Source organism: Limanda limanda, chromosome 13 (assembly GCF_963576545.1).
Source record: "Limanda limanda chromosome 13, fLimLim1.1, whole genome shotgun sequence".
Classification (NCBI taxonomy): domain Eukaryota; kingdom Metazoa; phylum Chordata; class Actinopteri; order Pleuronectiformes; family Pleuronectidae; genus Limanda; species Limanda limanda.
In genome coordinates, this window is record NC_083648.1 from 16,143,895 (window position 1) to 16,161,264 (window position 17,370).

At 42.5% G+C, this 17,370-nt stretch overlaps 1 protein-coding gene across 1 annotated transcript in view; it reads left to right on the plus strand.

Moving 5' to 3' along the window:
- The window catches only part of dnah9l (dynein, axonemal, heavy polypeptide 9 like), a 35,488-nt gene extending 18,490 nt beyond the window's left edge, over positions 1–16,998 (plus strand). Inside the window, exons 49-88 of the mRNA XM_061084083.1 lie at positions 299–436; positions 1,025–1,126; positions 1,213–1,374; positions 1,599–1,682; positions 2,102–2,211; positions 2,341–2,503; positions 2,664–2,787; positions 3,275–3,417; positions 3,576–3,737; positions 3,974–4,033; positions 4,123–4,296; positions 4,387–4,533; positions 5,303–5,416; positions 5,613–5,756; positions 6,334–6,516; positions 7,149–7,250; positions 7,840–7,974; positions 8,136–8,309; positions 8,866–8,998; positions 9,157–9,259; positions 9,431–9,553; positions 9,673–9,877; positions 10,267–10,431; positions 10,595–10,735; positions 11,365–11,535; positions 11,649–11,771; positions 11,858–12,051; positions 12,192–12,340; positions 12,655–12,782; positions 13,031–13,168; positions 13,318–13,407; positions 13,500–13,691; positions 13,836–13,955; positions 14,427–14,486; positions 14,878–15,060; positions 15,210–15,392; positions 15,731–15,846; positions 16,111–16,223; positions 16,539–16,679; positions 16,751–16,998. Coding sequence (XP_060940066.1) covers positions 299–436; positions 1,025–1,126; positions 1,213–1,374; positions 1,599–1,682; positions 2,102–2,211; positions 2,341–2,503; positions 2,664–2,787; positions 3,275–3,417; positions 3,576–3,737; positions 3,974–4,033; positions 4,123–4,296; positions 4,387–4,533; positions 5,303–5,416; positions 5,613–5,756; positions 6,334–6,516; positions 7,149–7,250; positions 7,840–7,974; positions 8,136–8,309; positions 8,866–8,998; positions 9,157–9,259; positions 9,431–9,553; positions 9,673–9,877; positions 10,267–10,431; positions 10,595–10,735; positions 11,365–11,535; positions 11,649–11,771; positions 11,858–12,051; positions 12,192–12,340; positions 12,655–12,782; positions 13,031–13,168; positions 13,318–13,407; positions 13,500–13,691; positions 13,836–13,955; positions 14,427–14,486; positions 14,878–15,060; positions 15,210–15,392; positions 15,731–15,846; positions 16,111–16,223; positions 16,539–16,679; positions 16,751–16,998 — 5,640 coding nt within the window. The remainder of the gene's footprint in view (positions 1–298; positions 437–1,024; positions 1,127–1,212; positions 1,375–1,598; positions 1,683–2,101; positions 2,212–2,340; positions 2,504–2,663; positions 2,788–3,274; positions 3,418–3,575; positions 3,738–3,973; positions 4,034–4,122; positions 4,297–4,386; positions 4,534–5,302; positions 5,417–5,612; positions 5,757–6,333; positions 6,517–7,148; positions 7,251–7,839; positions 7,975–8,135; positions 8,310–8,865; positions 8,999–9,156; positions 9,260–9,430; positions 9,554–9,672; positions 9,878–10,266; positions 10,432–10,594; positions 10,736–11,364; positions 11,536–11,648; positions 11,772–11,857; positions 12,052–12,191; positions 12,341–12,654; positions 12,783–13,030; positions 13,169–13,317; positions 13,408–13,499; positions 13,692–13,835; positions 13,956–14,426; positions 14,487–14,877; positions 15,061–15,209; positions 15,393–15,730; positions 15,847–16,110; positions 16,224–16,538; positions 16,680–16,750) is intronic.
- The last annotated feature ends 372 nt before the right edge of the window (positions 16,999–17,370 follow it).

Consider the following 17,370-nt stretch of genomic DNA (forward strand, 5'->3'; position numbering starts at 1 on the left):
ACAATATTATAACCAATAAAATAACTTTCCATTGTCATGACTTTCATTCTAATGGTAACTTGATTAGATTTCTAAAAAAACTCAGTTCCAAAATAAAAAGTTCAGAAATGGAAAAAGGGGTGGGAAAAACTGAAGTGTATCCAAATTTGTATTTTCCTTTGCAAAAACACAATGAATTCATGAAATCATCTCATTATAAGTCAGATTTCAGAGACAGTTATTTTATTAATGAAGTGAGTCTCAGCCACAGACTCCAGGTGGTTAATAATTCTAAAAAATATCTGTGTTTTCATTCCAGAGACATTTCTCAGTGTTTGCTGTTCATTTCCCTGGTGCTGATGCATTAGCAACCATCTTCTCAAGCATCCTGTCAGCTCACTTCCTTCAAGGAGGATTCAGCTACGGCGTCTCTCGCTCAGTTGGAATTCTCTTACAGGTCCATCTACACTATACACATGTCCTTTTTTTTGTTTCCTCTAGTGTGTGTTATGTAGGTTTTTTGTGTATGTAAAAGTTTTGAAAAGTTAAAAATACCAAAATCTACAGTAAAGGGAAAGAAAACACTGCTCCTGAAACCTCCTCGTCAGTAGCACAGCCGATTCTTCCAGGGGATACCTCGCTATATTTGCATAATGCATGCGTTGCGGCTGATAATAGCATGGCCCCGAACAATGCCAGGTAAAGTGAGGGCCAGCTGACCAATCAGAGCAGACTATGCTCTATCAGGAGAGGCCCTTAAAGAGACAGGAGCTCAAACCAAGTGTTTCCGATAATGGAAACTTTCAGGGAAGTGATGTCTTTTCTGAACATGTGAATCTGTTCAAGTAATAACCCAAATTATAAACCTGAATATGACCATAATACATCTTCTTTAAAACCTGATTACACTTATTGAGCCTATGCATGCAACACTGGTCTCTCAATTTATTAAGCACACATCCATGACATTGCCCATCTGCTTGCCTGTGCCTGTATCTATCCAACCTTTTCTGCACCTCTCCCTCTTCGGTCTTTGCTCATCCAGGCAGCTATTTGCCTGCACCAGAAAATCACTCAGAACTTCATGCCTACAGCCATACGCTTCCACTACATTTTTAACCTGCGAGACCTCTCCAACATCTTCCAGGTAAAACATGCATGGTCATTAAATATCAATATGGGCTGTCTATAACCTCATCACATGATATTTACTCTATGTGACCTGGTGTGTAGGGCATCCTGTTTGCCCTGCCGGAGAGCATCCGGTACCCCATGGACCTGGTTCACCTGTGGCTCCATGAGAGCTCCAGGGTCTACTCTGACAAACTGATGGAGGAAAAGGACGTGGAGCTCTTCAATAAAATCCTGCTGGACACCGGCAAGAGATATTTTGAGGTAGAGTACAGTCACATCTTAATCCTTAAACTGTTTAACGGTTGGTTGGCAATGTATTTTTATGGCCAAATAAATGTTATGTCCTTTTTAGTTTTGTGGCAGATCCTAGAATATAACAAATATGAATGATATTTCTAGGTCATGTCGAGAGCTTGTCATAGATCAGCTCAGATTAGACGATCTTAAGTTTGGCATGTTCAAGGTTTCCTGGCTTTTATTTCCAGGGAATCGATGAGTCCTTCTTTATCCACCAGCCTTTGGTTTACTGTCACTTTGCCCAGGGAGTGGGAGAACCTCGCTATCACCAGGTACACACATTCAGTCACACACAAGCCAGTCAAGGCCTTTTCTCTATTTACTTCATGTTGATTCTTTTCAAGCATCCATTTATTCCTTAATAACTGTGCTAATAAAAAAAAATGGGTGAGTTTAATTGTCTTTGACTTTAATCAATTTATCGTTTGGATTATCTGTAGCTCACGCATTCAAATACCGTATGGCACAAATTCAGCTGTCATATCTAATCTGCCGGGAAATAAATGAGGATGAATGCGCCGTCATTAGCAAACTAATTACCTTTCGTTTCTTTACGGGGTTTGAATTAAAAGTTAATTGACTCAAGTCTTGATAAGAAACTAATTGTATTATGTATCTGAAAGTAACTGGATAGTAACTTGGACCCTGCTGCTGAAAGTCGAGTTCATTTGTTTTTTTCTCCTCCTGTCAGGCTTCAGACTGGGAGAAACTCCAGAAGACACTGGCTGATGCTCTGGAGCATTACAATGAGCTGCACGCTGTCATGGACCTGGTTCTGTTTGAAGAAGCTATCCAGCATGTGTAAGACACAAAAAGACACATGTATGCAGTTAAACATGCTGAAATGCACAAGGGTGGATTAACACTGATGAACGCATATATAAAGCCACAGGCAACACACACTATCTTAACTCTGGTGAATGTGTCCAGGTGTCGTATCAGTCGTATCCTGGAGGCCCCCTATGGTAACGCCCTGCTGGTGGGGGTGGGGGGCAGCGGGAAGCAGAGTCTGTGTCGGCTAGCCGCCTTCCTCAGCATGCTGGAAGTTTTCCAGATCACTCTGCGTAAAGGCTACGGCATCAATGACCTTAAGGTAAATTGACATTCACACAGGCATGTAAGACGGATACAAAATATCATTCCACTTCTCAGTATAGCTGTAGCATTGTTCTACTTTGTAATTTCACTTTTGCTTCATTTATTTGGTGCCACATTTATGTCTTTGTCTCTTTTCTGCAACCCCTCACATCCAGAGTGATATCGCAGCGTTGTATATGAAGGTGGGAGTGAAGAACATAGGGACAGTGTTCCTTCACACAGATGCCCAGATTCCAGATGAACGCTTCCTGGTGCTCATCAACGACATGCTGGCGTCAGGTTCGGCTACACTGACCTCGAATGAGTCTCTTATCCCTCTATAAAGAATGGATTTCTGCTTTTGTGTGAAAAGGAAGCGGAGTACTTTGTTCTAGGAAAGAATCAAAGACCCTTTGTGTGTGAATTTATGTCAAAGCCTCTCTGAACATGAATTCAGCAACAGTTCAAAGAGTGAAAATTTCCTCAGCCAAATTTAATTTCTGTTATCTATTTGAATGGAGAGCAGAGAAGATCAGTTTCTTACAGACTGATGACATAGACGAGGAGCTGGAGAAACATCAGACTCATGCTCTTGCAATGAATAATATTATAGTTCATCAATAAGATGGCATTGGAACTGATTTTAATAAAAGTGTGTTGTGTATGGTAATTTTTAGTACTAGCAGCAACATTAAATGCCATTAACAAGGGGAAGGAGGGAATATTAAGGCATTATATAAATAGGAAGAAACACATGTCTGAGTCTGCATTGTTTGTGTTATTTCAGGAGATATTCCAGACCTGTTTAGTGATGAGGATGTTGATATTATTGTATCATCCATCCGTATGGAGCTCAGAGGACTGGGACTCATAGACTCCAGAGATAACTGCTGGAGCTTTTTTATTGAGAGGATACGACGACAGCTCAAGGTCTAAAACATCATTTTTTTTAAATTAGTTATATTATAACTGTACTATTAGGGGTATAAGTGCAGTGGTTGGCACCTTATACAATATACTAGATTGATTTTGACATATTTTACCACATCATCAGTTATGAATCTGCTGTCACGGTCTCTGTCCTCCAGGTCGTCCTGTGTTTCTCTCCGGTCGGATTCACGTTGCGGACACGTGCAAGAAAGTTTCCAGCTCTGGTGAATTGTACAGCGATAAACTGGTTCCACCCGTGGCCTCTACACGCCCTGCAGTCTGTCAGCTCTACTTTCATAGAGAAGATACCTGGACTAGAGGTTACAACACATTTACACACACACTTTCTTTCTCAATCAACTGCTTCCTCTCCTCTTATACAAAGTTGTATTTCAAATAGTGGAAACATAATGTGGAAAATTATGCCAGATACATCCATAAATATGAGCAAACATTTATATGGCACAGGTAATATAAAAAGATGTGTCAATGGGACTTTAGCCAGTGGCTGCCAGCATTATAAACCCATGAATCTTCGTGTGTTTATCCAACGCAGCCAAATGTGAGGGCCTCTATCGGTGAGTTCATCTCTTATGCCCACACCAGTGTCAATGAGGTGAGTTATTGCGAAGCGCCCGAGGTGATGACCACGTGATGACCTGTCTGACATCATCTCTCAGTGTCTTGTTTAACTGCGCCATCCAGGTGAGTGTCAAGTACCAGCAGAACGAGAAGCACTTCAACTACACCACCCCAAAGAGTTTCCTGGAGTTTATGAAGCTATACGGCAATCTGCTGGGGAAGAAACGCACAGAGCTGACGCAGAAGATGGAGAGATTAGAGAACGGCCTACAGAAACTGCAGTCTACTGCCTCACAGGTCAGAGTCTATATACTGTGGTGCCTGAATGCATCCAAGTTAGAGCTAGTTCGCACACCCAACAAAGGCTTTTTCTCATCCTTGTTGCAGGTCGAGGATTTGAAAGCCAAGTTAGCGGTGCAGGAGGTGGAGCTGTGGCAGAGGAACGCAGATATCGAAGCTCTCATTGCTAAGATAGGACAACAGACAGATAAGCTGAACCAGGAGAGGGCTGTGGCTGATGCTGAGGAGCAAAGGGTGGGAATGAGTGTTTTTAGGGCTCTAGAGCTGCAAATTAATACATAAAATGGGTGTTTTTTTCAAAATTACAGCACATTTTAGGCTTAAATTCTGGAGATTTTGAGAATTTGCTCGTTATATTAGAAGAAAAAAAAAAGTGGTAATATTAGGAGAATAAAGTCTTAAAACTATGAGAAATATGGTTTATTATATTTTATGAGTGCAAAGACAAAGCAATGTACAATAAATAAGCAGCAAAGATAACCCGTTCCACTCCTGGATCCAAAACCTTAAACCAATCTTATTGTGAAACTATGAAATCTTTTTAAATATCACACTGATATACCCAATGATAATAATAATGGTTTCCTCCTCCACTAAAGAGGCAATTTCCTCCGAGTGTGTTGTTCTTCCTTTGGAATAGAGTGTTTCTTACAGAATCTTTATACTAAAGTTGTGATACTGATGTGCAAAAAGATTAAATATTTAATTGTATTTATGGGACCTATACTAAAGTATAACTTAACAAGATGCTTCACATTCCTCATTTTAACTCAGGCGATTAGGTGATCTTCTTAAATTTTCCCCTCTAACATGGAGCCCACAATTATGACTCAAAATCTCATAATTTGAGTTCTTATTCAACATAGCCCTAGTTCTCCATCTTACCGAGGACATATGGTTGAAGGATAATGACCAGAAAAATATTCAACCTTGTGACAACCCCTCCCTCAAAACTTGTGACAATTCATGCAAAGTGCATCTATGACTTTTTGTGATTTTTCAGGTGGCAGCGATTCAAGCTAAAGTGACCAAACAGCAGCAGGAGACGGAGGAGGACCTGATCAAGGCAGAACCTGCCCTACAGGCAGCTAATGCAGCGCTTAATACACTAAACAGGGTAAAGCACTTTAACGAAACATAAACACATGGACCTCAATCCTTTCAACACAATTGATTTGTTTTATTAGATTCAATCCATTTTGTATGAGCAAATTGCAAATAGGGCAAAAATAAACAAAGAAAATCGTGTTACAAGGTCTATTCTAGTCCCCCAAATTAAATCGTGTGCGTGTACTTGTGTGTGTTTCTTTCAGTTGAATCTGACAGAGCTGAGGACGTTCCCCAACCCTCCAGGTATTGTCACCAATGTCTCGGCAGCTGTTCTGGTGCTCATGTCTCCCCAGGGCAAAATCCCCAAAGATCGCAGCTGGAAGGCGTCCAAGGTGGTTATGAGCAAGGTGATATTTTACTGCGACGTCTTAGAGTGTTTCTCAGATTAATGGCCTGCTACCGCAAAGCCAAAAAGTCCATCACAAATAAATTCCCTGAACTGCAGGTTGCACATTTCAAATAATTTATTGGCTATTCCTCATCTCTTGTCTGTGCTAAAAATTCAATATCTATGTTTATTGTGTTTTCATCGATATATTGTAGTGGTGCTTCTCTTTTCATAATTTACCTATTTTACAATCAGTCTGAGTTATAGGTTTTATATTTTTATGTTTAGAGTGCTTCTGCTTTCTGGGCCCAGACAAATTAAAAAGGATCTCTAATGCCTGTGAAGCACTTTCCTGGTTAAAGAGGGTTCATATAAAGTTTAGAGTTTCATTTGCACAGCTGCATACCGTGTTGGCAACTGTCATATATTTCTATGTATATATGACAGTTGCATTATGGTGTGCAGCATTATATCATTTTTTCTTCTTAATTCCCACTTTTGATTAATAATCCAAAAACCTTGTAAAAATATTATACACAGAAACTGTGATGTGACACTTGTAATCCACACGCACACCTCTGCGCGCAAATATCCAGGTGGACGACTTCCTGCAGGCTCTGGTGAAGTTTGACAAAGAGCACATCCCCGAGGCCACGGTGAAGTGTGTCAGAGACGACTACCTCAGTGACCCGGAGTTCAACCCCGAGTTTGTCCGACAGAAATCCTCAGCTGCCGCGGGCCTCTGTGCCTGGGTGATCAACATCGCACGCTTCCATGAGGTACTCACATTTACACCAGCTGTCACACACATTCAGTGTCAGCCAGTGTTTCCCACAGAATTAGATTCAACTTGTGGTGGTAGCTGACCCAGGGTGGGAGGGGGCTTTCTTCACCTGGTCTGTGCTTGTAGAATATCCCCCGCATCTTCTACCATAATACCAGAGAACGTCTCTCCTTCTCTCTCTTGCTCTTTCTCTCTCACCCTCTCACTCTCTCTCTGTCTTGTTAATCCACCCTTCTCCCAGGAGGGGTAGAGCAAATTGTGCACCAGGTAATCAATCGCAGATTGCGTTGTTCTCTTGGATGAAAATATCAACAGAATCAATAAAAAATAATAAAAGCAAACATATTATATATATTTTGGCGGTCGATAATATACTTGGGCAATCTATCCAAGTAAAGTCTATGTGTGGGAAACACAATCACCCAAGTGCTTTGTGATTTTACTGCTTTATGTTGTTTCATTTGTTATTTTCTGTTTCCCAAACTATCATGCTCCCCTGGATAGATTTTTGTAAGTACAACTTTTCTCTGCTGTCTTTGTTGTAGAGTTTTTATTATATTATATATTATTATATTTGACAAATGTGTGTTACAGAGGCGTGTGTGTGTATGTGTGTTTTGTCTTCAGGTCTTCTGTGAGGTCGAGATGAAGAGGATGTGTTTGTCTCAGGCCAACACTGATCTGGCAGAGGCTGCTGAGAAATTACAGGCCATCAGAAAGAAACTGTCTGTAAGTCTCCTCACATCATTCTTCTTTTCTTTGTCTTCTTCCAGCAACTCTAATTCCTCCTGGGAGTTTTAATAGCATCCTGAACAGCCAGTAGTTTGATTGGTTGATTCCCTTCCCATGTCGATTCAAAGCAAATAGTGATCTCACATGTGAATTCTGGAAAATGTCAGCATACTCATGTCAAGTCGCCCTTTGAGACTCGCACACAGCCACAGAAAGCATGAGACACGTTCCTGCCTACTGGATATTCTGCTGTTTGGTTAAGGCGAGGAGTGGCGTGCAGGAGACCAGCGCCATTCAGTGGTGCTGCAGGAGAGAGGAATAGAAATGTCAACATGAATCCGTGAAACGACTTGTTCTATTCCCACGTCGCCTCAGACATCACACAGACCTTTAGACATCTGTTTAATGTCCAATTCAACTGATTCTGACACGCGCATCCATTCAAACAGCTCCTCCTGCGAATCTCTTGACATTTTCAGGCATTCAGACATCTTTGCAGTTCACGTGTAAAAGCATCTAAAGGTTGTAATAAATAGAGCATCAAATGCCTCAAGTCTTCATATTTGGATGTTCCTCTGTCTCTCAGGAGCTGGACAGCAGCCTGGAGATTCTGACAACAGAATTTGAGAAAGCCACGTTAGAGAAACTGCGCTTTCAGGAGGAGGTCAACCACACCAACAAGACAATAGAGCTCGCCAATCGTCTGGTCAAAGGGCTGGAGGTGAGAGCAGCAGTGACCATTAGGAGATCGCTTTTGATTTCTGATATTTTGGATATATTGTGCACTGTTTTGTACTTTATTTATTTTTCTTATGCTTAACAATATTTAAATATATTGGCAATAAGAGATGCTCCCTGTGTGTGTGTGTCTGTGTGTTTCAGAGTGAGAATGTGCGCTGGGCCCACTCAGTGGCTGGGTACCATGAACAGGAAGAAACACTGTGTGGGGACGTCCTCCTCACTGCAGCTTTCATCTCTTATGCCGGCTCGTTCTCCAAGAAGTACAGACTAGAGCTGCTGGACAACCTGTGGATGCCGTTTCTGCGCTGCCAGAAGGTCACAAGCAGCGAAACACTTGATAACATCTAACTTGAAAAAAAATATATAAATATATGGGTTTTTTTTAAAGATCTAATTTGTTTTTCCGCCACTTTCCCTCTATCCGTTTACCCTCAGTTGACTGTCCTTAAAATCATAAACCCTGTTCAGACATGGTGTTAACATCCATCCTAAGTCATATGATCACAAGTGGTCAGTTTCAAGTTCAGTTCTGAATCCACCCAAATGTTTTCTGAATGCGTCCTGAGATCCGATCGCAAGAACAACATTGGGAGTTGGTCTGGGACAAATATAGCCCCATTCTTTTTGCTATGTGAACGCAAATACATTCTGGGCCTTGGACACATCTGTAAAAAACAACATCATTTGTTTGTTGAAAACACAAATGACATGCATGTTTATTTGCATATAAAGTGAAGTGAAATTTGATCACGAGTCGTCACCGGAGAAAAAATACGTGAACAGACAGATCTCTCAGGACTCATGATAATTCCAGGTGTAAACAGGAGCATAGATTGTTATTTTGCTCATGTCTCTGTCCTCTCTCCATCAGATGCCCATCCCCATGACAGATGGATTAGATCCAGTGTCAATGCTGACTGATGATGCAACAGTGGCCCAGTGGAACAATGAAGGCTTACCAGGAGACAAGATGTCCACTCAGAACGCGACCATCCTCACCAACTGTGAGAAGTGGCATTCAACATACTACTGTATTTGGCATCACTATGGTGATGACAGTCCATTCCCCCCCAGTCCCCCACAGGCAATATAAACAGTGCAGAGCTGCGTTTTCTTTAATACAGGTGTAAATCTTGTTTGGCTCGTGTGTGTGTTGCCTCAGGCGAGCGCTGGCCTCTCCTCATCGACCCCCAGCTGCAGGGCATCAAGTGGATCAAGAGTCGCCATGGCAGCAGCCTCAAGGTCGTCAGCCTCGGGCAGAGAGGGTGAGTGCTTTCTCTTTGTGTGACCATGCTCAGGTGGTCATCGGGGCTTTCAACATGGACCTCCTCAAAATATGAAGTGCTGCTGTACTCTACTCAAAACCCATTTGGTTTTCTTAGTGCTGTGTGTGAGAGCTGACATGAATATTCATATGTTCATTTTGAATGATGCAGCTATGTAGATGTGATAGAACAGGCCGTCGTGGCAGGTGACACCGTCCTGATCGAGAACCTAGAGGAGACAGTTGATCCTGTTATTGACCCTCTGCTGGGAAGACACACAATCAAGAAGGGCAGGTAAACACTGACACATGTGAGCATCTGTACACAACAACACAACCATGTGATCCTCTTACATCTCTGCATTTTCTCCCCTTCTTTATCTCCACTTCCTTTCCTATCCCTCTCCCTGATAGTTGTATAAAGGTCGGGGACAAGGAGTGCTTCTTCCACCCGGGCTTCAGACTGATCCTGCACACTAAACTGGCCAATCCTCACTACAAGCCAGAGATCCAAGCCCAAACCACCTTGATTAATTTTACTGTGACCAGGGATGGACTGGAAGACCAGCTCCTGGCCCAGGTTGTGAATCAAGAGAGACCGGACCTGGAGCACCTCAAGGTGGGATAAAGTGGGCTCCTCTTTTGCTTCCTTTAATGGCCACCTAGTTCAGTCAATTCCCTTTCTGTGTGAAGTCTGCATTTTCTCTCTGTGTTTCCAGGAGTTCCAGCTTCCTCCTGGCATTAGGTTGATTAGAGACTCTATATTGATCGTAGGTGTGAATGTGAGAATGAATGTTGTTTGTCTTCATATCATCTGCTGGTGACCTGTTCATGGTGTACCCTGGATGGATGGTTCATATTTCTTAAAACAGAATCCCCTTTAACTTGTATACTAGTGATTATCATTGTTTTCTAATTGAACTGTATATTAACGGCAGTAATCAATAGATTAAGATGGATACATTTAAGTTGTGTTTTTAATGATATGGTTGTACAATCTTTCCATAGAGTGAACTGACCAAGCAGCAGAACATGTTTAAGATTGAGCTGAAGCTTCTGGAGGATGAGCTGCTGACAAGGTTATCTGCTGCAGAGAGTCACTTCCTGGGCGACAACGTCCTGGTGGAGAAGCTGGAGACGACCAAGCACACTGCTGCTGAGATAGAGATGAAGGTAACAGAGGGTGGAGGTATCAATATGTGTGTTACAGTTAATAAGGCATGGATTGAATGTCAGAGTAACTTCACTTTTTTTATCCTCCAACATGTTCCTTCCTCACCATTGTTTAATCTCTTCTCATTCATTCCTTTATTTCCTTTTCATCCCTTGTTCTCAGGTCCTGGAAGCTAAAGTGAATGAGGTGAAGATAAATGAGGCTCGAGAGCACTACCGTCCTGTTGCTGTCAGAGCGTCTCTTCTCTACTTCATCATGAACGATCTCAACAAGATAAACGCCATGTACCAGTTCAGCCTCAAGGTAATCAGAGGAGAAAGATTATTCAATCTATGCAGTTTAAATTCTTTCTAACACTGCAAAGATATCACAGCTGTGTTTATGCCTCTGTGCCGATGACAGTCAGTGCCCTGAGGCATCATGTTGTCAGGTTGTTCTTCCGTCTCATTCTTCTGAACACGATACCTCAAGAACGGCTTGAGGAAATATCTTCAAATTTAGCACAAATGCTCAGTCTGACTGAAGCATGAACTGATTCGATTTTGGTTATCAAATTATAGGTCAAGGTTGCTGTGACCTCACACAGCACATTTTTGCCTTGTGAACAAGATATCTCAGGAAGGCCTTGAAGGAATCCTTTCACATTCGGAACAAACAATCACTTGGACTCACAAATTAACTGATTTGATGGTCAAAAGTTTGAAAGTCACGATGAACTCAGTAAAGTATGTAGACTGAAACTGCACTGGTTGTCAGAAGCATAAAACCACAGGGCGGTAATTCCAGTTCACTGTTATATCACTTAATACATCATTAGGATCGCATAATGATGAAAAACATTTAACTTGGCATGAACTCTGTGATGTGGTATTCTTGCAGTGATCATAATCATCTACTTCACGAACAGACTCCATCATTTCTTATATTCTCAGGCCTTTAACATGGTTTTCCACAAAGCGGTTGAGATGGCGGAGGCCTGTGTTGATGTGAAGAGCAGAGTCCACACACTCATCGACTGTGTAACCTACTCCACCTTCAACTACATCAGCAGGGGACTGTTTGAGAGAGACAAGCTGACATTCAGCGCACAGCTAGCTTTCCAGGTGAGTGTCTGTGTGTGTTTGTGTGTGCGTGTGTGTGCGTGTGTGTGTGTCTGTGTGTGTCAGTGTTGGAGAGAGTGTGTGTTTTGTCCTTGACAGTGTCCTCCCTCTTTCAGTTGCTCCTGATGAATAAGGAGATAAACGTTCGAGAGCTCGACTTCCTGCTCCGTTTTAACATCGACCACAATTACAACAGCCCACTGGACTTTCTGTCCAACACTGCATGGAGCGCCATCAAGGTGCAAGCGCACACAGGTTATTTTAATTGGCTCACAAAAAGAAATTACAGCATAAATCACTCTTTGCTTTTGTTGTCGTTGCCCAGGTGATGAGTTTCTCTGATGAGTTCCGTGGTCTGGACCGGGACATCGAAGGCTCTCCCAAGCGCTGGAAGAAAATGGTGGAGTCGGAGAGTCCAGAGAAAGAGAAGTTCCCTCAGGAGTGGAAGGGGAAAAGCTCCCTGCAGAAACTCATCATGATGAGAGCTCTGAGACCTGACCGTATGACCTATGCTCTCAGGTGCAGAGGATGGATTTCTTGCCCCACCCACAACGGATACAATTTGTATTAGTGGTCTGTTTATTGTCTTTTAGTTCCACTTTTCTATCACCTATCTGTAACCCCAGGCTGTTTCTACCCTTTTTGTCGTCTAACTCTAGGAACTTTGTGGAGGAGAAGCTCAGTGTGAAATACACAGAGGGCAGGAAGACAGAGTTCGCAAAGTCCTTCAGAGAAAGTGGTCCAGCGTCCCCTGTGTTCTTCATCCTCTCTCCTGGTGTCGACCCACTGAAAGATGTGGAATCACTGGGTACAAAACATGCACCAACTGCATTCACCAAATAATCCTCATACACTCACTAATCATTGTTATACAATGCAGGGACAGTCACAGTGTAAAGTTGTAACTAAATAAATGCTTATATCCTAAAATGTTGAGAATGCATAAAAAATCAAATTAAGATTTAAAGTGATAGAGCATAATGGAAAAAGTGAGTATTATTCGGAAAGAAAAAAATATTTTTCACAGGAAATATAATTACAACCGAGCAAGTACTTGTTTCTCAAGGTTTGTGTGTTATTGTCTGTGTCACAATTTAAAAAATCTGTTTTGTGTGTTGTCAGGAAGGAAGCTGGGTTTCACTATCGACCTTGGGAAACTTCACAACGTGTCCTTGGGTCAGGGCCAGGAGGATGTGGCAGAGGTTGCCATGGAGAAGGCTGCCAAAGAGGGCCATTGGGTTATACTGCAGGTTGGGATGCAAGAAAGATGGATTTACTTGTAATATCTTGACACAAATTATATTTTATCAGAAGGAACAGAAATGCCAATACTTTCAGTAATGAGTAAATAGAAAAAAATTATAATACAATAGTTCATAAATTAAATATAAACATGTTTATATGATATTTGCTGTTTCACCCACTCTGTCTCTTTCCATGAATGTTGTAGATACTATATTGAGTTTTTATCTTAGGTTTCCAACCCGTTCGCTTGCAGAACATCCACCTGGTCGGTCGCTGGCTGGGTTCACTGGAGAAGCTCCTGGAGCGCTGCTGTGCGGACAGTCATCCTGACTACAGAGTGTTTATGAGCGCAGAGCCAGCACCAATACCTCAGGAACACATTATCCCGCAGGTAGAGATACACTGCACATGCACACTAACCCTAATAACGCTATCACATAATGAATGTGCTCCCCCTGGTGCCGTTCCTGCTATAATGATGATTACAGGTCTGCACCTTTACAGTGGCACTAAATACAGATCTTTCATGTTTTTTCTCAGGGCATTCTGGAAAACGCGATCAAGATCACCAATGAACCTCCAACGGGCATGCATGCCAATTTGCATTCTGCTCTGGATAACTTTGACCAGGTCGGCTTTTAGTGTCTTCTCCTAGTCAACAGCTTTTAAAAAATATATATTTATGCATTTATTCTCTAATTAATTTATTGGCCCCTCTCTAGGACATCCTGGACCAGTGCAGCCGTGAGCAGGAGTTTAAGACCATCCTCTTCTCGCTATGCTACTTTCATGCCTGTGTGGCAGAGAGGAGGAAGTTTGGCCCTCAGGGCTGGAACAGAAAGTATCCGTTCAACACTGGAGACCTGACGATATCAGTAAACGTCCTCTACAACTACCTGGAGGCAAATGCTCAGGTAGGCAGCTTGTTGGGTTGAGATGGTGCTTAACGAGGTGACGGAGAGAGGAACATGTCAGTGTTAGTTCATGGTGTGCAGTGAATAGTGTGCCACAAGAAGATTAGATTATTCTACAGTGATTCATACTGACTGTTTATGCAGGTGCCATGGGAGGACCTGAGGTATCTGTTTGGGGAGATCATGTACGGAGGACACATCACTGATGACTGGGACAGACGTCTGTGCAGAACATACCTGGAAGAATACATGCAGCCCAACCAGGTCTGTACAAAGGCTCGAGTTTGTGTTCTAGCACAAGGGCAGCTGTGGCTGAGGGGTAAAGTGGTCGTCCGCAGTTTGACCCCAGTCTTCCCCATCTGCATGCCGAAGTGTCCTTGGGCAAGATGCACTGTAGAGATGTGTGTGGCAAACTACTGCAAACAGCTTTGAGTAATTATCAAGACTAGAAAAGAGCTTTATAAATATAAACCATTTACAAGACAACCGACCTGGCTCTGCTGCATATATGGCCACTTGCCTTAACACTGTGGACGATTTGAGTTGAGAATCAGCTCCAGTTAGCAGCAGTTCTGCCAGTTTCTGAGCCAGAGATTGCACATAAAAGCTGGCAACCAGACGTGCCACATTTAGACTACTGTTGGACAAAGCAATGTTGGCTGCCCGGGTTTGGAGTATTTCATTACTGTGTTAGAGATCTGATGCTAAGAATTCTTTCTCTTTTCCATCTACCAGTTTGATCGGAAGCTTGCTTTGGGTCCTGGGTTTGTCGTCCCCTCCAACCTGGACTACCAGGTAAAGTCTCAGGAAACAGACAGCGAGAACAAATAACGTGTGAAGTGACCTCAGTCACTGTCCCTGGATAGATAAAGGTTAACGGCAGCGCATACACAACATATCTCTGGCACTCCAAACGGAATTCTTGTGTTTTTCAACCGGGACCCTATGTTTATACATGTGGGTGTGTAAATTAATTGTACGTACACAACTTTTGGAAATCGCTCCAGTTGATCGACTGTGCCGGCATCTGCGACAGCTGCAATGGCTACAATGTGCAAACTAACTTCTAGTAGAGCGATACACGTGTAATGGTGTGTTGATAAAAGATTTTCAGTATCTTTAAATAAATGTACCACCTGACTTTCATCATCCTTTATTATCAATACATTCCCCATCCAATTTCCAGGGCTACCATAATTTCATAGATGAGATGCTGCCCCACGAGAGCCCGGTGCATTATGGGTTGCACCCCAACGCAGAAATTGAGTTCCTGACAGTGACATCAGATAGTCTCTTTCACACTCTGCTGGAGCTTCAGTCTCCTGATGCTGTGATGGGGGAGGGAGCCTCCCAGACCCTGGAGGAGAAGGTTGGATTAGATGTTTTTTTTTTTCTTGACTATAATTATGTTTTATCAGATGACTCTGCCTCTTAGTAAACACATACTGGCACTGGTATATGTTTATTACATAAGAGTAGATTTCAATTTTTTAATCTAACAATTTCAACTGCCTTTAGGTGAAAACTATTTTAGACGAGGTTCTGGAAAAGTTGCCAGAAGAGTACAACATGTCCGACATCACGTCTAAGACTGCTGAGCGCTCCCCATACATTCTGGTCTGCTTCCAGGAGTGTGAGCGCATGAACATGCTCATCTCTGAGATACGACGCTCACTCAAGGAGCTCGACCTCGGACTCAGGGTTTGTCTACACAGTATTTATATGTATCTCTCATAACTCCCATTATCTGATCCACAGGGATTTCAAGAATTCCCCAAACCAAAAGCTTTGTGTGCCCTCTTAAATCATCACTTCCCCTCGTATGAATACATGCATCCACACAAAAGCAGCAGGACATTTACTGTGTGTTCATTAATTTACAGGCTCCACAAACTTGAAATTCCATTCAATGCAGATACAGTCATATCACATAGTGTCACAAATTGTATGTGGTTAACAGATATTTAGATTCATTGCTGCATTAGCACTTGCTGGGTGTGTTTTCATGATGATAGAACAGTGACATGTGTCTGTCTCAGGGTGAACTGGCGATTTCCTCTGAGATGGAGAAGCTGCAGGCGGCCTTGTTCTTTGACGATGTCCCCGATACCTGGACCAAGCTTGCTTACCCCTCCATCTACAGCCTGGCTATATGGTGTGTGTGTGTGTGTGTGTGTGTGTGTGTGTGTGTGTGTGTGTGTGTGTGTGTGTGTGTGTGTGTGTGTGTGTGTGTGTGTGTGTGTGTGTGTGTGTGTGTGTGTGTGTGTGTGTGTGTGTGTGTGTGTTTGTGTAAATATTGTTTTGAGTAATATATATATTTGAGCATGTAATTTATTGTTGTAATGTTTTGTGCATAAGGAATTAATTCCATGGTGTCAGGTCATGCATATTAATGCATCTAAGTGTGTGTGTGTGTCAGGTACAATGACGTGTTACAGCGTTGTAAAGAGCTGGACACTTGGACTCAGGATCTTTCTCTGCCCAGTGTCGTCTGGTTGTCTGGACTTTTCAACCCTCAGTCTTTTCTCACAGGTAAACACATATTCGTGCACAAAGACAGAGATCAGAAAGACAAAGAAAGCACGGACTAACAATGAACAATGAAATAACAAAGAATGAACGTAAGAGGAATAAGAGAGGGTGTATGCAGATGCATCTTAGTAAATGTAGCTGCATTGTTCAGTTCTTCTATATTTCTCCTGCTTTTTTGCTTTTTCAACCTGTAACCTCACAAATATATTAAACAATCTCAAAGTTTTTTCCTTCATATCACAGTTTTAGATCATTTATTTCTTGAAGATGGAGCTCAATAATCCTCTGTCCTCTCCTCCTGTTCATGCTCTTCAGCCGTGATGCAGTCTCTGGCACGTAAGAACGAGTGGCCCCTGGATAAAGTGAACCTAACAGTGGACGTGACCAAGAAGTTTAAGGAAGAGTTTAACCAGCCAGCCAGAGAGGGTGCATACGTGTATGGACTTTACATGGAAGGTAGAACACTGTCTTTCATTTCTCTTTTATTTTGAATGAGTTCTCTCTTCTTAACGCATATGTTTCCACAGGTGCAAGATGGGACATTCAGTCCGGGGTGATCACTGAGGCGCGTCTGAAGGAGCTGACCCCTTCCATGCCTGTCATCTCAGTGCGAGCTGTGCCTAATGACCGCCACGAGACCAGGAACATCTACGAGTGTCCCCTCTACAAGACCAAGATCAGAGGGCCCACGTATGTGTGGACTTTCAGCCTCAAAACCAAGGAGCGACCCGCCAAGTGGGTTCTGGCCGGAGTGGCTCTGCTACTCAGTGTGTGAGACGTCAGGAGGCGGGACTGAGAGGTTAAGAGGGATTTATTTTACTGGGTGTATTATAAACTTTATACTAGAGGAGGCAAACTGTATCAGAGTAAAATCACAGGAACCGAATCTCTTCCTTTCTTTTTATTGAAAAATGATAAAATATACAGAGAAATGCCAACAAAAGTCACGCGCTAGATCACAGTTAGAACTGATAAAAGTCAAAGCATGTTTTGAACAAAATTGATCAAATCTACAAACTACAAGATTCTCTACAAGCAGAAGGGAAAAACACATCTGACAGTGCTGCCTCATCAGAGCGGCGTTCAAGTGTGTTAGTCAGTCACACTTGAACCTCTTACAGTATGTTATGCATCAGTTCTAATAGCA